The sequence below is a fragment of the Strigops habroptila genome, chromosome 5 (genome assembly GCF_004027225.2).
Source record: "Strigops habroptila isolate Jane chromosome 5, bStrHab1.2.pri, whole genome shotgun sequence".
Taxonomy (NCBI): domain Eukaryota; kingdom Metazoa; phylum Chordata; class Aves; order Psittaciformes; family Psittacidae; genus Strigops; species Strigops habroptila.
The window spans coordinates 61,349,632-61,370,285 of NC_044281.2; the positions used below are offsets into that span (position 1 = coordinate 61,349,632).

Below are 20,654 nucleotides of genomic sequence, written 5' to 3' on the forward strand. Positions count from 1 at the left end.
GATTGGAATTGAGGCATAGGGGGGAAATTGGACTTGACAAAGGGTCTCTAGAGTCACAAGGAGAACTGGGGAGTTTGAGGTCCCAGATATCTGCTCTCACATCAGTAATGCTGTTCCCTCTCTGGATAGAAAAGTGCATTGGGAATGAACAATAATAAAAGAGAGTGATAGAAAGGGGGTGGAAAGAGGGTGTGAGAAAGAAATTGGAGGGACGGAAGAGGCAGCAGAATGGAAGAGAGAGATGTGAGTCATAGACTTCACTGGATTTTGCATAGTGATTTCTTTCTCCAATTCTTTTTCATTTTTTCCTGTGAAAACTTTTAAAGAAAAATGAAAAAAAAATTAAAATAAAAAATAAAAAATTCCACCTATAAGAAAGCAACTGTTGGCCTGTTGGGGAAGGGGTCTTTCCAAGTTTTGGCTGTTCCCTCAGGTTCTGGATTTGTGCTGTGCTTTATTGAACACATCGTTTTGTTTTCAGTGAGCACGACGAGACTTGCACAGTACAGACAGCGTGTTCCTTATCTACAGGATGAGACGAGGCTGTTTTAATAACTACCATGATGAAGATGGAGATGAACTTATATACAAGAGGAATTGCCTTCACATTACACACATTATCTTCCTACAAAGCAGCAATTGTTTTTGCAAATAACATAATATTAAATAATTGGTAGAATTTTTGCGTTTCCTGCATAGTCCAGTCTAATGGAATCTATATGAATATTGATGGTTTTCTTCTGCATAATATCACCACATAAATCCCTGTGTCAGCTACTAGACTTTAGCTATAATACTGCTTTACAATGCATCCACCGACTGTAAATCAAAACAACCAATACAAGAAACTCTTTGGCAAATGTAATTCAGTACATTCGCATGGGGGTCTACAGATGGTGGTGGAAGAGGATTAGACTGCCCAGTCCTTTGCATAATTCTGCTTTCCTTTTCATTTTCCTGGTCAAACTACATGCCGTACTTATGAACTTTCCAGACCAATCACGCCTGGTGGAAATCCTCTTTTATCAGTGGAGTTACTGATAAAAGTAACTGAGTTCCACCAATGGAATTGGCCCTCCGAGGGTCAAATCAAGCCAGCCGTGAGTAAGCCAACCACATCCTGCTTTCATACCCGAGCTCATGTCTCAAGTTTAGTGAAACACCATTATAAAAATAAGCATTTCTGAGCTGCTAGCTTCTCTTGAGGTGGCCCTGGACTGCAGGTTGTCAAGCGTGAGGTGTGACAGTCTTCTTTTCTCTAGCCTCCTCATGAGGTTCTCCTTGCTCGTCCTGGGATTTAGTGCCTCTGCTCTGACCACCTGCTCAGCGAAACTGGGTGGTGCACACATAGAGCAAAGGCTGTAATGAGAGACTAAAAGGGAGACTTACTAACAGGGTCCAGCATCTATCTGGTGTCTGTGGAGGAAAACAGAAGGAGTGGTGAAAGTGATTTTTTAGAAGTTATTCAGAATTTTCTTCTCATGTAAGATGAGATAACAGGCCAAATTCTGGTCTTGGTGACTGCTCTTTGCAGCAGGTTACTCAGAGGTAATATATGCAGAATGACACTTTTAATAGATTAGGAGTAACCTCTGATTTTGTACTGTACAGGAACAGATTTTAGTTCTATATCTTCTATGTAAACATCCCCCCAAACACTGTTATCATTTGGGCACCCTATTAAAGAAGACACAGACCTATAATCAGCTAGAGCCATGCAAGGGCTAAAAGTGTTAGGTGAAGGGGGCCTTTGGGATCAACACAGTTGTTTACTGATGATGGATTTCATACATACAAGTCAAGCTTGGAGACAGAATACCAAGTCCACAACCACATCTCCTCTGAGGCTTAGAACTTTGGATTTTATACATAGTGTTGGCTGTACAGATTGCTCCGCTGTTCACTTTTATGCCCTTGGGGGGTTTGATTCTCAATCCTGTCTTTGTCCATGGACAGTAGCCCACGAGTTTTATCTGAAACCTCTCTAAAACAACAAGGATCTACTTTGGCAGACTTGATGCCCTGGGGACAGGCTATAGCTGCCTTCATGTTTTCTTTGAGTAGTTTTTAGGAAGTGTCAGTGCAAGGAACAGTTTATGAGTTTGCTGACGATACAGGAGTAATAAGCATTTCTATTGACAGTTAGCCTTTTGCAGCACAGTGTTTGCCAGTCACTTGGGAACCAAAAAGAGCAGAGAATCCCTAGAGAATCATCAGGTGAGCATTTGGGATAAAGGGTAAATATTAGGGCGCACAATATAGGATTGAAGATGAAAAGATGGGGCTGTATGTTGGGACTGGCTGGTGGGATGCAGGCATACAGCTTTGAATGGAGGCCTATAAATTAGTAGGTGTATGAGCAGATGGACTGGGAATCGAAGGGGGCCCATGTAGCAAGGCTATAGTGGTTAGGAAATTAGGTGTTGGACACAGAATAATGAGGCTGTTGTCACCAGCAGTGGGGATCTGGAGTTGGGTGTTGGGCATATCTAAAATTGCGAAAGTCAGGATATGGGTGAACTGAAGTCGTCACAGGTACAGGGATTAAGGTAAAAGATGTGGAGGCTAAGGGCTAGGGAACCAAGCAATAATCCCAGCCAATCCTGAATTTGTCCATCTCAGTCTCAGCTGTCCAGAGGGCAATCAGATGGGCCCACATGAAGCCCCACACTTTCCACCACACAGCGCAGTTAGAGCACAGCTGGGCTTGTTTTCTTTGTTTGCCAACCAGTGACATGGAAAACGTTTGTTGACTCAGAGTGCTTTTTTGTCGACTGATGTGTTTGGTAACTTTGTCAGATGTGACTTGTCCACACTGCTCCCCAGAGACAGGATTTGGGAAAGGGGGAGGAGGAGGAGGCAACAGGGGTGGAGCTGGCATCCAATCCTCTCCAATACCACCATCCCATTGTAGTGCAAAACAGAAAGGAAACAAAACCCTAGAGTGAAAGAGGAGCATCGAACGTCAGAGGAACTCGTCTGCCATTCAGGTGGCGGGGAGGGATGGGACTTGGAGTTTTATTTTTGTAGGTTTTTTTAATTATTATTTTGGTTTTTTTGTTAGTTTTGTTTGCTTGGGTTTTTTAGAAAATTGGGGATTCGTTCTTTTTTTTTTTTTTTTCCTTTTTACAGACCTTCATGACAAAGCATAAAAACACAGTTATATTTATATATCTATTTATATATTTCTTCATTTTGTCGGTTGGTTTGTAAATGTTGCTCCATCCTCCTGTCTGAGCTGATTGTGTGTCACAGAAATTGTGGGTGTATGTGTGAGGTTCCTCCCAACTCTGGCCTGCGAAGTCACCACGTGTGAGGTGCAGCCAACTATGGGGGAAGCCATGCTGCAGAGTGGGGATGAGGTGCACAGAGAACCCCTCGTGGGGTGCAGATAGTTACTTGGTCCTTTTCTTCATTGCCAGATGGGCCAGGCCTCTGTACTGCCATCTCTGCTCTAGCCAGACTGTTCCCTCTGTCCTGGGAAACAGGGTGAACATCACGCGTTGCACATGTAGAAGAGTCCACCACAGAGGAGCGTATCTTTGGGGAACAGTGTTTCATGGACAGTGTTCTCCCCTGCCTCCCCTGGCCCTCACTGCTCCCGGAAGGGGGTCCTGTAAGGCAATGGTTGCCAGCTGCATTGCTTCCCCGCCCCCCTGAAGTCCTGGAAGCCGAGGGGCCTTTGCGTGGCTGCACTCTGCCCAGGCGCGGTGGAGGGCTCCGGCAGGAGAAGCCCCTTGGCCGCAGGCTCTTCCCGGCGTGGGGGGGGCGGAAGGCAGGGGGAGGGCGGGGGTTCAGTCTCGTGTGGTGAGCACTTGTTTCCGGCGCCTTCGTGGCAAAGAGGAAGGAACTGGACTGTGGGGAGGAACGGAGAAAGTCTCTTCACCCTTCCCAGGGATGGAGGGAGGTGATCAGACAGGTACAATGTGGAGGCCTAAGCTGTCGCCCTGCAGTTTCATGTGGTTTCCATGGTAACTAGTGGCGGTCATAGGCAGCGGCAGCAGTGGGAGGTGCGGAGCCCCGGGATGTGGCACTATAATAATAAGGGGAACCTGAAAGTTAACACAGGAGAAGAATGGACTGGTTGAAAGGACAAACAGTAAAAAAAAAAAATAAATAAAACAAAAAAAAAAATCAAACGAAGAAAAGAAACAAAGGAGAACTGAAAGTAAAAGGAAAGGAAGGAAGAAAATGAAAGGAACAAACCTGGGGACTTGGCTCTTAATGGGATTAGGGAAATGCAGTAAGTTGAGGTCAGCCGAGGGCTGCGTTTCAGTGGAGAGATGCTACTGTGGCCTCTGGCTCTGGAGCCCCTCAATGGGAAGGAAATCTTTTTGCTCCTTCTGACCGTCAGTAAGTTACTGAGAGGGAAGCCTATGAGCATTGCAGCACAAATACACCACACCTGATCTGCAGCCACAAGGGAAGTGTCAGGGCCAGATGTTCTGAGCATACCTTACAAAGTATAATGGGTCACTTTTAAAACCAGGAGGGGAGAAATGAAACAAAACTCCAATGTTTTATTGTGTGGGATTTTGGTCACATTTGGCATGAAAGCTCTCTAGATGGTTATTGAATGTGTGTTAAATAGTGATTGATTATTAAGATCACATTTACTGAGGTTTAACAACACTGGAATAAAATGTGCATCTATTCAGCTGTTAAACCTCAGTAAATACATACGTAATAATCACAGCTGATTTATTTCACATATAATAAATCTCTTCCCGTTCCCTTGCAAATGAATGTTGTGTTAGAAGATATGGTCTTATGGGAGGTTTTTTTCCCTCTGAAAAAACCCTGACTATTTCTAGGCATATTAGTCACTGGGGATGGATATAGCCGTTCTAGAAAACTCTACTGGCTACTACAAACCTAGTTATGAAGCCTGTCTCCCACCCTGGACACAGTTCCAACTGGTCCGATAGCAAGAACTTCTGTGGGTTTTCCAGATCCCCAGGAACTGATTCTGGGTTTAGCTTGGGAAAAGGGTGAAGCCTTATCTGGAGTTTTAATCATACTTTGAATGGATGTGGATGCCAGCCTGAGAGAACAGAAGAATCTGAGTTTAACTTTTGATCTAATCTGGAATAAACTGTGGATGCAGTTCACAGAGAAGCCCTTGCTGAACTGGAATTCTGAACCATCTCAGGAAAGAGGAATCAGCTTTAGAACAGATACAAAACACATGTGAGGTATATATCCATCTAGACACTGGACCAGAGAGTGAGGAAAAAGGCCTCTCACCTGCCTAAATACTTGAAAGCCCTCTCCAGAAACAAACAAAAAAGAAAATAAAACAAAGAGACAAACAGAAGGAGCGCGAGGCTGGGGGTGTGCTGTGGGAAAGAGATACTCACTTAGTAATGCAGGGTTGCTGAACCGCCAGGCCTCGTTGTAGGTTGTGTACTGCGGGTGGCTGTAGGGGTTGCCTGAGAACTCGCTCCCTGGAAAAAACCAAGGAAGGTGCGAAATACAGTTAAGAGTGAAGATTTATGTTTACTATTCCATCAAGCTAGTGTTCAAGCTGAATCCGTATGCCAGCAGAAAAACTAGTGTGTGTAGCCTCCTTGCTCGGCTGGGACTGTGCCCTTCAGGATGTTGTAGTGTTTGTTCAGTGCAATGTTGCCTACCCATACAATTAAAAAAAATCATAAGATTGGCCTCTTCAGAATCAAGAAATTAGTTTAAAATAATGAAATTCAATAATACAGATAAATAATTAAAGTGGTTTATTTTTTGCTGCCTTCCGACTTCTGATTCTCAGGTTGCAGTAGGATTGTAAAGCACATGCAAGCTTTTTTCTGCAATTAACCATCATCTTTCTTTTAAATAAAATGTAAGATTTTGCAGTAGAGTCAAAACAGTAGGCATGGAAGCTTGATGGGACAAGCTCACAATAAACTCACTGGAAGTAGCAGGGCTGTTGATGGCAATATGTATTGCTAAGTTTTGTTCGTAGGGTACTGAAGGTGACGATGTGTTTGTGGAGAAGAGTAATTTCTCCACGAATACAGTGAGAGTAGGGTGGGCTTAAATATAAACCAAAATGGAAAATATATGGATCTTTCTTACTCTATATAGATGGTGTTAGTCAGAAAACTGATTCATATATCATTAAACCCACCTTTGTGCTTAGTTAGTGAGTTACAGAGAAAAGTTGCTGTATTCCAGTTCCAGAAAATAATTTTCTAATGATTGCTGCTTTAGGTACTATTCTGAATCTGAAAGGCAAGCTGAGCTACAGCTCCCTTTTTCACATTCAGTAAAATGGACCCAAGCCAAAATACTTGTGATCTAATAAGACTCTGACCCCAGATTTGAATGTTGTAGGGTCTTAAATATTCAATTTTATTGTGGATAAGGAGCTGAGTCTCCTTGTTTTATAGAAGGCTGTGCAGGGCTAAGGAATTATATCTGGTAACTGAGGAGGTGTGGTGCTGCATTCAAAGTAAATAAATTTCCCAAAACTTAAAAATGTATGATTCTGTTAAGTAAAAACATGCTATTACCTGATCATAACCTCAATTTAATCTAGTACCAAGAGACTGAGGACAATTAATGCGATATGAGTGGCGTTATGCACTTAAAAGACAGTGAACAGCGTGACTATTAGCTTCTGGTCTGCTCTGAGCAAGGGGTGGAGTTGTTACAACCGAAGTGTTTGGAAAGCATCTGGGGTTCCTGCTAGATACCATGGAATAAGGAAAGAAGGCAATGCAAGACCCGCTGGATGCCTGTGATACAATTACCGAAGAAATGTCAATTAATTATACTGTAATCTCTGCAAATCTCCCCTCACTGGAGAGTTAAAGCCAAACCACAGGTTCTCAGATGGTGGAAATGAAGTCTGTTGAAGTCAGGGGATTTGCTTGCTTTAAACTTGAGAAGAATCTGTCCAATGAGATTTTTAAAGACACTCAGGGTAATAGGCAAAGTAGTCAGTATGAAAAGGTGTATGTATCAAAAACAATCACCATCCAAAGTATTTTAGTCACAGTAGCTTTTAGTTTCAGCATAAAACCTCATTTGTGTGACAGACCTGGCTACACACTCTTTTAGTGATAATAACTCAGCATATTTCCATATCTAGAAACATCCTGCACTGAAAATTCTGACAGCTTGCTGGGAAGGAGTAGGTGAAACCTGCCAAGGTGACCGAGACACTGTGGGATAGGATACAAAGGCAAAAAACAATGCATAATCCTAATTAATCTCTACTGAAGTGACTTACCTGTGGGATATAAAGGAATGAGTTTGCCCCCAATAAGAAGGAAAAAAAATATCTGAATGAGAATTTCTGCTTTGAAATGCCTCATATAAACATCTCTTCACTGCACAGAGGGAAGAAGTTCTGACATTTCAAGGCTTCTCTCCCACCATCTTCTGAGTTGTCACCCTAAACTGTTTCTAGTGTTCCTAAAGCACGGGTTAAGTAGAGGAGAAAGAGCCCCAGCTACAGAGGGCTGGGGAGGAGGGAGGGCAGCCACTGGAAACAGTGTTTATTGACGAGGAGTGAAAGCATGCATGCAGCAGGATAATGAGCTTTTGAGCTCAACTGTGACCAAGAGGAACTGAGCTATCGCTTTCCTCGATCACTAATGAAACAAGTGTAATTTCCTCATCAACATTGGATTCTGTTTAACGACTCCCTGCCGTTGCCATCACCAGCCCTCTGCAGGCTCTGCGCTGCTCTGAGTAAACTGCACTTCCTTTCAGCGGATGCTCGCGTCTCCAAAACAGTTTGCAGAAACTTGATGGCATTTCTGGGAAAGAGGAAGAATTGAGGCAGGGAACAAAGGTGCTCTACTACCTGTGCAGGAAACATCTCTCAGACACACAGGTTAAGTGTGTAGCACAGTACCTGAGTCATCCTTCTTTGAGTGACTAACCCCTGCTTTTTCAAGTGTGTGCTCAGGGACTACTGGCTTTCATCCATGTCTTCAGCCTGGGACCTGCAGTTACAGGCAAGGGCAGATGCAGGATACGTATCTTACCACATTATCCACATAAACCTCAGAGATATTTGCATGCATGACTGGCCATGTTGCATGGATATGCTGCTACTGGAGACAAGCTCTTCTCTAGATTACACAAGTAGAAGTCTAGTGAAAGGTTGTCACGGATAGAACAGAGCAGTTTTGGTTAGCACTGGTCAAACAGTCTTCTCAGAAACAGTCTTCCAGTGGAAAATGCTGTCTCATCGAAATGAAAATGTTTTGCACAAGCTTGTCGGCTTCAATGGAGCTTTGGAAAGAAAAGTTCTGAAATGATTGCAAATTGAAACAAAGTATTATGTTTCAACTTTCTTGTTTTGTTTCATTTTGCCTTTCTCATCTCATTTAATTTCCTTTCAATTCTTTCATTATTTTAATATGTCTTGACATCTAGAACATGTTGATGTTATTGAAATGTTTCATCCTGATGTTTGCAAATTGAACTATTTCAAGATTCTGACTCCTCATACCAATGCAAGATGGAAACAAATGTCAAAGAATCAGAGTTTTGTATGGGTTGGAAATTCTGGTTTCTGACCAGTTCTATTTTTAGCTCTGCAGCTTTATCTAGAGAAGACAGAGGCTCTTTCTCATATTCACTCACATCTGGACAGTAAGGTTTGTTTGCACGTCAGTATGTTTCTTAGAGATACTCCCTGAGTGGTCATCTTGCTGACTTCTTGTTTCCAATGTGGTTAAAGCACTGGCCCCTCATCTTTCTTGGCCTGGGGGCATGTGACAAACCATTGGCAAAATCATATTTGTTTTCTCTATTCAACCTGGACTCTTAACAGTGGTTGCAAGCAAGCACAGAGGATCGATCTCATGAGGCCTATATTCTGTGCAATCCGTGTTCTGGAAACCTTTACTAACAGTATTTCTTGGTATCTGTATTTAAATCTTGGCACGTTTAGTCTTCTAATACAGAAACCATGAGGCATGAAGTGAGCCTAGCAGGTGGCAGGTTCAGAACAAATAAGGGAGGTAGTTTTCACACAATATGTACTTAAGCTACAGAACTTCTTGCCATAGGTTGCTACAGATGTTAAAGGCTTAAATGGGTTCAAGAGACACTGTTCAAGTTTGTGGAGGGGAAACCTATTGAGGGTGTCTAATAATTAAATAGAAAGATACTAAGTCTGGCTTAGGAAGTCTCTGAGCTGCAACTTACTGGAGGCTGGGAGATCTTTTGATAAAGTACCAATACATGTTTGCTCTATTCTTACCTTACTATACGTCTATACCCTTCCCCAGACATTCACTTGTGGCCCCGAGCTACAGAGATCTGCAGCATGACCCATTAAAGCCGAGTCTTCTGTTCCTTCCCAGGAAGCCTCTTTATCTCCCCAGCTTGTTGGCTTCAGTCACATTAGAAGACAGGAACAGAAGAGCTGCCAGGCTGGGTCTGACCAGTGGGTAGGACTGAAACAGCCAGAACTTGATGCTTTGTGGAAAGATGCAGTAACTACTGCAGGATGCCCAAGTAGGCCACTGGAAAAACTTCCTCAAATTGCATGTTGACATCAGATTTAATCTAAAGGTACCCATTTGACTTGAATAATCTTTTTTTCTTTTAAGTATAAATCAACCTTTTTCTTTATCATCCTGTTTGTTTTCTTTCTGGGGGCATCTGTGTGGTTTTGGGGACACTGCCATCTTACAAGTAAGTAGCCTTCACATCAAGGAGCTGAAATACTCTATTCTTTGTCCCAGTTTAGATTTCATATTATCCTTGTGATGAGGATGTTAAACTTGCATAGCAGTCACTGAACAGTTGAGAACAGTCAGAAGTTGAGAAAAGCCTATTTTTCAGAAGTACCTATTCAAAGAGCCGGCTACTTTGATGTTATTAATAATTTCTATATGCCATCTTCTCTAAGTTTTGACCTATAGTTGACTTAAATATTGACAACTAAGTCTACCTACTGTTACTGTGTGGGTTTTTTAAACTGATCTATATTGTCTTACTGCTTCTGTGATTCTGGAGCCAAACCATCTACCCGAAAAATTTAGTGTAGAAGGAGATGCCTTAAAATTTGCCAACTCTGCACTACCCCAGAAGTTCAGTGAGCTGGTCAGCTATACCAAGGGACTAAAGCGGAGGTGAGGAAGGGATCAATCTACTATCTTTTCCTGATCTGGAGATCAATCACATCATCTTCACGGCATAGCCTGAGATTTTGTTGTGCCTTAGGATCATAAGCAGTAGGTAGCTTGTTAGTTATGGAATGTGACCATGGGCATTAGCCAGTACTTCATGGTATATGAGCAGTGATTTGTCATTTAAAGACATTAAGACTTCAACCTGCAACCATTTCTATCAGTGATATTTTCACTTGTGTTGCTGCAGTGTATGTTCATTTAGCTAGCTGTTCTAAGATTTGGATGAGGGTTAAGTTTAGGCTTTTCACTCCTGAGCCCTGACAAATCATATCATAGTGATTTAAGAGCTTTCTGTCCTCAGCTTTCTGCTGCTTTGGTTCTGGAATCATCCCTTCAGTAGCAGAGGTTGCAGAATGGGCTGTGTACCTGCTCATTAGCCATCATGACTCACAACCCATGGCAGTAACAGAAGCAGAAGTCAGTGGCAGATGAAGTTCTGAGCTACCGTGGCTGAGAAACAATCCTGCCTCTTCATTTGTCTGCTGAGGATAACTGTCATCTGAGGAATGGGGAATAGAGCCTGGGGTAATAAACTCTTCAGTTGCCCTACAGTAAATAGTCCTCTCTTCTCCGTAAACAGAGGGAAAATCCATATGCCAATAGAAGATACTTCTCCAAAGAAATCGGGTAGCAAAGAAAGAGATTGCCTTTAGATGTAGGATTAGGTAGATAGTTTCTTGGATTGGAGGCACAGTCTTACAAACAGGAGGTGGGTAAGTGGGTGGTTGTTAAAAGTGGATAGTTAGTTTCTCCTGAAATGCTATTAATCATTGCTGAGTTCTTAGGTAGTTTAAGCTATGGACAGTGGGTCTCCAAAAATTGCAGGTATTAAGTTACCATTGATGATTTTCAGTTCGATGCCTTTGCTTTAAATGGAAGGTAAGTTGTTACCCTAAGTTAGCGGATAGCTGAATATCCTGAGCCATGAACAGTACGTAATAATCTACACGGGTTGTTGGAAAATAATTACATTAGTTAATGAATACTAAGGTTAATTAATTACCAATTAATTGCCACAGGTTATAGATAGCTAGTTGCCCACAGCAGCAGTGAATCAGTTACTAGGGGGAAAGAGGCATGTTACAAAAAGTGTTGTTAGCTGCAACGGTTATAGGCACCTGATGACGATGCTAGTATACTGTTCAAACACGTATGCACCATTACTGAAGTCTGAGGGCTGACTTACCAGGAACCATTCCTGCAAGAGTTGAGGTTGGGTAGCTGCCTTGTCCAGTTGGGGGAACATGGGGTGGGTAGCCAGGCAAGGTGGTGCTTGCCATATCACGACCTGGAAAGGGAAAGAATCAGGACAGGGGGTCAATAGGGATAAGATCTTTCAACATTGATTTGATACTACCTTTTGTCCCACTGTCACATGACTAGCAGCTTGGTAGGCAAGTGCTGTGCAGCCTTCTCTTGCATAAGTGCTGTTCATCCACTGGAAATTCTGGGGGAAGATCTTGGCACTTTCAATCTCACGCTGTAAGGACAGATGTTAAAACTTTGTGTGGCTCAAAGGAATTTGTTTCATTGTTGATTTTGGATCTATTTTAACTAAATCAAAATGGCCCTGTGCTGCAAAGAGAATGGTAGCATATTCTCTGCCAGAGTAGCTGAAGTCCTGTCTATCTGCAGTGGATGCAGTTCCAAAACTGGTAGGATGTTGCTTTAGGGCATGATCAATGTGCAAGGCATTGGAAAGTGATCCAAGAGTTTTCTGTGCCTGCCTCTCTTCCCACCTCTGCCATTCACCTACTGATGATTTTAGGCAAGTCACTTCACCTCTCTGTGCTTCTTCTTATGCTGCAAACTCTTTGGTGCAAGGGCACACTTAGTACATTTTCACAGTGCTTAGCATTAGATCAATACTGGTTGGACTCCTTCCCGGTGCTAGTGTAATATATACTGTAATAGAATCATGCAAATTAGTTTGAGTCCCACTTCATTTTTATCACAGGTACAAGTGATATCTTTTCTCCACCAAAGTAGAGAGGGGTGTGGACTGGGTGAATGGTTGTAGTTTATTTTTCATCTCTTAGGAAGTGCAGCTGGAGGCTTCTTGGTTGATGCCAGAGGCATTTCCTCATTTGGACTTGTTAGCCTGAAAATGGGCCAGCCAGAAGGGCATTTGCTGTTAGTGCTTATTGCATTTAAATGAACTAAAATCATCTCAGAAGCTGCTGGGAGTTGCAAGCCAAAACCGAAACAAAACAAAACGAAAAAAAAAAACCAACCCACCCCCAAAAAGCCCCAAACCCAAACCCAACCAACCAAACAAACAAACAAAGGCTAAATAAATTAAGATAATCTTTCCCCCACAGCTGCCGAGAGATTTATAACTCAACCTCCAATGCTGCCTGCTGAGATCTCAGCCTGTTGCAGGCATCCAAAGCCTTTCACATTCCCTAGGTGACCTGCAGCTCACCAAGAAGTTTGTGCCATTTGTTGTTCCTTTGTTAAATTTTGTCTTTCCTGTCTGTTCTAACTGGAGGGCTGTAGTGTGATCACCTTTAGAAGTGACAGGTTAAGTATTAACACCACTAGAGTCACTGGTACCATGCTTGGATATGCCAGTGGAAGAAGAGTAAGAGTTGGTTTATCTCTGCTAATGGAAGAATGAATGATAACTGATAAAGCAGGCCCTGCAACAAGCATGAACCTTCGCTGGGCAATCAGAAATAAATAACAGTTACACAGCAAAGCAAAAACTAATCAACATGGAGCATTAACGTGAAGGGAGGAAGTTACTCTGGGATGAGGTAGGCTAACTACCTCATTGCTTTCACAGGTCTTGACTAAAGATTACTGAGGTGATTTGCTCAAGAATAAAAGAAATGCAAGTTCATTCTCTCTCCTTGAAGAGGTTCCTAATCAGTGGCTGATGTTCCTGTCTCACCTCCTCTTCAATAATGGGACAGAACTACCAGACAACAGCTGAGCCATTTTTCAGCCACTCCTCAATATTGATAAAAATAAATATATAATGCCTCAGGGTTTTATATTCTACACTCTTCTACTCTTTTATTACCCTCATTTCTTTAGTGATTGGTAGCTGTGTGTTAAGCTGGATGATTAACACCTACTAGACATAGGTTGGGTTTTTTCCCCAAGAAAGTTTTAGGCTTAAAATTCATGTTCTTTGGGTTTCATTTATTGACTAGCCTGAGAAATAACAACAGGTGATGAGTGAGAAAACAGTGGCACTAAAAGTGAGAGAGAACATTATGTAGCAGCAGGCAAAATTAATTCATTTTGACACTTCCGTTCAGGTGGGAACACATGCACACTCACTCTGCTATCCGATCTATGCACATATGCCCCTGTGTTTTTATTCAGACATGAGCACACAGAGGCTGATGTTCAAAATTCAGTGTGGAAAATTCATTGGGAAGTGATCATCTGTCAAAATCCCAATCTTGAAAAGGAAGATAACAAACAAGTATAGTATCAGCAGCATGAATGAGTCTCACAGAGAGACTCTTAAAATGCTGTTACGCTCATACATACATACATACATAGGCCCCTTCCATTACCTCCTGTTATTACCAACAGGTAGACAGGATTATTAAATTCTTGTACTCCAGGGCTATGGCAAAGCTAGCACCTATCCTGCTCATAACATGCTTCCAGCTCCAGCCATTCTCCCCTCTCCAAGAGCCTTCCTCGTGAGGAACAGCACCTTCATCGCTATGACATTGTTTGAGCTTTTGAACACTTTCTCCCTTGTCTAATTCTCCATAAGGGTCCTAAGGCAGATGCCTCTCCTGAAACACAGTGCCTTCTAGGCTAGAGGGTGGTCACATATGACTGCATCCCCAGAGAACTATATTGTTGGAGAGAGTCTGTTATAAGACTCCTTGGCTTAGGAAGTGCCCACAGCTGAGACTCTTATTGGCTGCAGTAAGAATGGACCAAGACGGTGTTATGAACACAAAAGTCTTCTCTGCTGTTACCTGCTGCTTTCCTACAGAGAGATTTAGAAATGCAAATCTCACCTGACAAGACAAAGGGAGGATGTTAGGTCAAAAGAGAAAAATAATATAGGACCATGAAGGAGGCAAAGGTAAGATGTGTTTCTTGAGCATTAGGAACTATGGTCTGCACTGAGACTTTGTCTATTCTGAAAAAGCCCAAATTATATTCTTTGACAATGGAGTGACAACAGCCTCAGTGGTCACCTAAAATGATACCCACCATTTCCTCCAAGCCACCCCTGAGCTTCTGCAGCAATGTTGCTTCGGTCACCTTGCACAGGAGTTTCCCCTAATACCTACCTGAAACCTATCCTTGCTCCCCACCCTACCCTCCAGCCTGCTGCTCCTAAGCGCTGCTATCTTCTGCAACCTGTTTCTTCACTTGTCTCCTTCCCATAAAGACCACCTACCCCGGGCCTGTATTCCTTTGGCTGTAAGGCATTATAGTCTCTCACCCACTCTTCCTGGTCCTGACATTCAGATGTGACGTCCTGTTCCTTAACTGCTTGTTCTGCTGTGTGAAGGCACCAGCTCACACTGACATTCTCACTCTCAAACCAGGTGACTCAAATACTACTCACAACATACCTATGACAGTGCTCACCAACTGCAGGTATATTTATCTAGCTTAGTAGTTTGTACAACCCATGCTGAATGTTCCTGTCAATCCTATAGCTGACTAGGTTATTCAAGCTGCTATCATCTACCTTAGGCTAGCACACAGTACCCTTGCTAACCCTACAGTACTCAGGGGCATTATGACTATTGAGGCAACACAGGATTTTGCTGTATGAGTATTTCTATAGTAAGTCCCAGACCCATCCAACTGGGGCATCTTTCTAAGTAGTTACAGCTTCTTTTCCCATTTTATTCTAAAAAATTAAGGACTGGTATGAAATCTTTCTGTGACTCTCCATGGAGCTGAGAACACATGCTGCATACACAGAACTGGAACATGGCTGCTCTGGTTCCCACTTGCACTCAAAGAGCTTGCAGCATTTGCTGGTCTCCCCATCAGACGAAACTGAACCCCTTGCCTGCAGCATCCCCACTGAGTGGCCAAGGCCGGTTACCTGCTATCAGAGGCTGGCTGCTGGACTGCCCAAAGTGGGCACCATGATGAAGGAAGGCACTGTAGCAAGGCGTGGACGCATCATCTGAAAGGGCCATGTGGAAGGGCTGAAGATCAGCCTGCCCAGAGCCGACCGGCGTGGTGGGGGTGAAAGGGGTGAGAGAGGCTCCATGAGGCTCTTGCTTTATACTGAGGGGAGAGGAGAGGTTTTCTGTGGTAGGGTAAGGGATGGACACAGACAGACAAAGGGAACAGGGGGAGGAAGAGGAGGGTGGGGAAGGGAGGAGAGGAAGAACAAAATGGGTAAATGAAAATGGAGTGGTTAAAATCTACAGGGAAATTAATTTAAAAAACAAAATAAAAATAAAAAGGTTAGGAGTAGATCAGAGGAGCCAGTGCTGAGACAACAGCAGTATATGCACCTGGGGGCTAGGCTCTGACTGCAGGGATGCCTCTGCAGGGGCAGCAGGAGATGAGGAGAATGGAGTGCAGTGGCAGATGAGAGGAATGGGATGCAGGAAAAGGAGAGGTGAGGGAGGGGACATGCAGGAGAGGGAGGACAGGAGGAAGCATAGGGTTGGGAAGGAGAAGAATGCTCTGAAGCTTCTGTGCTCCCTTTCCTGCTGTTTTCTCTCGTGGGCTGAGGGCGCGTGACGATGCTACGCTTGCGCAGTTTGACCCAGGGAATTACACTGCTTTGTCTCTTCCAACCAGGGTAACCTTCCCCAGGAGAGCAGCGTTATTATGAGCATCTGTTAAACAGGATGCTCAGGGTAATGGCCAAAGCTTCTCAACCCAAACTCCGTAAAAGCTTTGACAAAAAACGTGTAGCTGAAGTTTGAGGTGGTTAAAGTAAAATTGGGACTGTGTAATTAATTAGACAGATCAATCAATTAATCTTGTTCACAGTGGCACCCTTTGGAGCTTTAACCACAAAAGCCGTCAGTACTGACTCTGGTTGTTCCCACAGTATAGTGTTGCCAGACAGATACCTTGACAGAGAGATATAATGGAGGAGAGGAAATGTGTGAGACTTATAAAAGGTCTTATTTATATTGTTGTTTGCATTGGACCTCCATTTTTGATGTACAGATTTGAATAGGCACAATAGATAGAGGTTTGCAACTGCTCCTAACTTGGCAGTCAAGTAAGAGGCTTGGGAATTGGAAAGCTCAGAGACCTAAAGCATGGATACTCCAGAACACCCACTGTGGTTGGGTCAGCAGTTACAGAGTCCTGTATTTGAACACCTGAAAGTGAAGTATGGATGATATGATCAGATCCGAGCCAAATTGTCTAGCAAACCATCCACCCTCAGGTAAACAAATTACAGTGAATAAAGGAAAGTCATCTCTCTGCCGTGATGACAAGTGTTGCCAATGGCTTATGAAATAAGTTAGTTCTGGTGTTTTTGATTTATACAGAGAAATATAAATGTGACATATAATTAGGTCATAAATCTGACTTCATTAATATAGAACTGGCTTAATTAACTCTAGGCACCTTATTGCGAGGCTGCAGTGCTCACCTAGACAATAAAGGGCTGGGCAGTTTCTATCTGTGAATGCTCTTTATCCTGAGGCATTTGTTTCCCAAAGGTTTGCTACCTGGAAAAAATGATAGTTTGCCATCTGTGTTCTTCTCCAAGTACCTCTTAACTGGGATGGCCAGCAAAAGTCTCTGATCACTGAGACGCCTTTGCAGCAGAGACATATGTTCATGGACCAGATGACTGGGAAGGATCAGTCCTGGCGAAAAGGTGTACAGTTCCTCTTTCTTTAGTTCACTTACATGAAGGCTCTGGTATGCTAAGTAAGGATTGTAATTTCTTTTCCCTTTTTGCTATAGGAAGCTCTGTTTGGCAAAGACCTTTTGTGGCGGACACGGAGAGTAGAAGCTGGAGTATGTGGCTCTTGTTGCACAGTTAATTAAAAACACCAGAGCAGGCAGCACGTCGGTGCCCAGCTTCTGCTTTTTACAACTGTATACTGTCCTACAGTCCTACCAGAGAGGCTTCACGTACCAGTGCTGGTCTCTGTAGATGGAGAACCCCCAGGGCTATTTTTCTCCTGCATTCGCTGTCTCAGATGGCAAGGAGTGCACAGATTTACCTTCAGGCCAGGCAAGCAGCGTCACCACCAGCAGCCTGAGAGTGCTGAAGCCTTTATCCAAATAATGTTGATACTAGATAATTTGGATGAATGGATCTATCTGCAGGCAGAGGGCCAGAAGTTCCCCTGGCTTTCAGGGGCTGCAAGTGCAGTGATATTTTTCAAGGAAGCCATTTGACAGTCATAGCTAAATAAACTAGGGATACTCTGGTCCTGGGCATTTTCCAGGCTTCTTTTTCATCTCTCTGTGTTTTGCAAGAGGGCAAAGGTGTGGGAGCCGCTGGGGAGGAAAGGGCAGGGAAGGGGATGGACACAGGAAGCATGGGTGGGCAGAAGCAAGAGGTGCTATGGGCAGAGGTTAATCCTGTTTGCACAGCCCTCAGGCACACTGGGTTTCCTAGTCCCTCCCCTGCTTTATTTCTCTTTTAAAGCATGGAATTTTCAGCTATAATCCTTCCTAAACCACAGCATTTTTCAGGCGCTCTGTGTAAGTGAAACCATAATCCCTGGTAAAACAGACTGCTTAAGCTGCTGTAGCATGAGGCCAATCTGATCCAGCCCCTGGATTTCCGCTCTGCCCAGCCACCACGGAGAGGATTTCAGCCTGAAAGACTGTCTAAAGCCCTTGCAATGGGAACAACAGTGCTAGGCCTTGCTTTGCAAAGCTGAGAAGGGTTAAGGGACCAGGAGCTATTTGTCCCGGTGGTGTGAGGCTGTTAAAGCCCCTGTCAGGCTCACGGCGGAGATGAGCCCAGCCCTCTCTTGAACACATCAAGGCTTACGAAGAAAAATTCCTCGCACCTTCCAGAGGCAGCACCACTTACTCAGTGCGGGGGGATAAAGAAGTCAACAGTAACATGGCAAAGAGACTGGGACACAATAATGCTAAACACTCTTCCCTCTAAGAGTAGTGGAGAGGAGGGGAGGATAAGATCAGACAGCAAATGATTGCACAAACAAAACTCAGACTTTTATGTGTCTATTTATCTATCTGTCCATCTTTCCCTGTGTGCTCTGCAACTGCACAGTCATAACTTATATCCCATGTATCTTTACTGGCGGATAGCATTTACCATTTTGTACTCCTTTGTTGTCCAACTCTCCCCTGACTAAAAGCCCCTGAATTCTGTCTCCCATATAACTCCTGCCACTGCTATGTTGGAATAATTGCCCCAGCAGTGAATTATAGCTCCAAAGTGTGTCAGTGTAGATGAGATCAATTGATTGATCTATCTATCCACCTGTGAATGGCACAGTCCCATTTTTCATTTTAACCACCTCAAACTTCAGCTGCACCTTTTTTGTTTTCACCTCTGTTTTTCTCCATTCTCTAATTCTTTCATACTTTTGAACTTGCCCCTTCTTATCTCAAGTCTTGTTAGTTCTAGCAAGCTGTGGAGCAGTGCTGTAGTGGCTTGTCTGTGTCTTGGGGAGTGTCCCTCAGTAAGGCTGCATCAGGGAACCCCAGAGTATCTGTCAGTGTCTTATTCCTAAGGCTGGAAAACCAATCTGGAATAGAACGGGGGTGGAATGAGTTTGCAACCCCTTTCCAAAGCAGCAAAAATCTATTCCTATCCCAGGCTCCTTTCTTCTTCTAAGTGGCAAACAATATCCTTGTTTATAAGCGACAAAAAAATACCACCCAATGTCATGGTGGGGGAAATTTGAAAGGGGCAGGAGGGTGGGGATATACCTGGAAACATAGCAGAGGACTATGTATTTTTTGCATCTCCTACTCCTCTCTTTCTGACTGTACTTGCTGAGTTATGGCTGTTTTCCTTCGTTTCTAACCCTCTCCTCTGTTATTCTGGCGGAGAGCTAGAACTGGTGATCTCTGGCCTAAATTCCCCCTGCGAATGAAGGGATTTTGGCCAGACAGACTGAGAGGAAGATTCACAGCTTTGGGTTCCTACAGAGACTTGCCTCGGCTTTTATGGTGCTCTCAGCTGCTGAAGGGAAGGGAAGCAGGGGGGTTGCAGGACTAGATAAGCTGCTTGTTTTTCATTGCTGGCTTCCTAGAATATAAGCTACCTGCATCCAGTAAACCTGCATCTTCCAGTAAACAAAGAATACCAAGATGGCACATCCCTGCATAAGGGATGGCTTGTACACACCCACTTAAGAACACTGCTCACCATCTTGACAATGGTTAGTGTTCTTCATCTTTTCCTGGTGTAGCTATCAAATATTTGCATGCCCCAGCGCCTCACTCTTTAGAATGCTTATCCTTACAGCATACCTTAAGGATCACTGTTTTATACATGAGGAACTGAACCCAGAGAAGACATACCTATGTTTGCATAGGAACCCTGTGCCAAAGCTGAGTCTTATCTCAGGTGTTTTGAACCCTGTGCTTGTACCCACCATTGAAACATCTTTTTCCATATTGGCATTCTCCGTTCCCTAGAAAAGTTTCCTTAGGGCAAACAGAATGGGACTGGGTCCTCAGCATTCATAAAGTGGTGAGTTTACACTAGAGCCAGTGGAGCCACATCGCTTTATCCCACATGAGAATCTTGTCTCAAATCCTAGAAGTCATGCAAAAGACCACGACCATGGACCAACGCAGCATATCTTTCACTTTTGCTTTCTGTCATGTCAGAAGAACCACTTTTTCTCTGCTTTCTTAGTTTTCTAGCTTTTCTTTTGCAAGAGCATTATGCAAGTTGCACTGAAGATAAAGATCATCCTATTTTTTTTTTTCCTTTCTCTGTGATCGTAACAGACCTTTGCTGGAACTGAAAAGTCTATAAAGACTAATCTGCTTCTCGTCGTACCTTTCTTGTCTTTTCTTTGTATTCCTGCTGACTGGAGAATGAATCTTGCATGTTCAGGTTTATTTTCTGTTTCTGCACATATCCATCCACATTCTTAGCTCAGTACTCTACTTGTGGGTTGTTGAAGTACATGTTTAAAGAAACAACCTTGGATTGCTTTCCCCTGAGAGTTAAAACTGAGAGTTGCAACATCTTTGATGGCAAGTTTTGAAATCTATTTATTTGCCCCATTTTTTAGAAAACTGAATTTTATAAATCTAGATTTTGTGTCTGACCTAACTTTAGATCAGATCTATCTTAACTGCTGCTCTCCAAGTAAACTGACCTGCTAACTCTGTGTGTTACTTTGTAGAGAAAAACTTTATACTCTTTGTGCAGAGGAAAACATGGGGCTTCCAGTAGACCTGTGATCTGGGCTCATTCTTTGAGGCTAGTTGAGTGCTGTTAGTGTTAATCACTGGAGACTCCACTAAAGTCAGCTTCAAGTGGCTCTAAGTACATTTGTTTGCAATGGAACTGATGAAGAAAGATATGCTTTAAAGTCGGGGGGTTGGGGATGT

The 20,654-nt window shown here is 43.3% G+C and overlaps 1 protein-coding gene across 22 annotated transcripts in view; it reads right to left on the bottom strand.

Moving 5' to 3' along the window:
- Positions 1–434: 434 nt before the first annotated feature.
- PAX2 (paired box 2) overlaps positions 435–20,654 on the bottom strand; it is a 100,579-nt gene continuing 80,359 nt past the window's right edge. For 7 of the 22 annotated variants that reach the window (XM_030486490.1, XM_030486489.1, XM_030486487.1 and 4 more), the window contains 4 exons: positions 15,208–15,417; positions 11,347–11,448; positions 5,361–5,447; positions 435–4,033 (listed from right to left, as the gene is read on the bottom strand). In XM_030486490.1, the coding sequence (XP_030342350.1) occupies positions 3,912–4,033; positions 5,361–5,447; positions 11,347–11,448; positions 15,208–15,417 (521 nt within the window). In that variant the 3' untranslated portion in view covers positions 435–3,911. Of the gene's footprint in view, positions 4,053–5,360; positions 5,448–11,346; positions 11,641–15,207; positions 15,418–20,654 lie in introns of those variants that run through there. The other 15 variants (XM_030486499.1, XM_030486491.1, XM_030486485.1 and 12 more) reach the window with 10 other exon arrangements.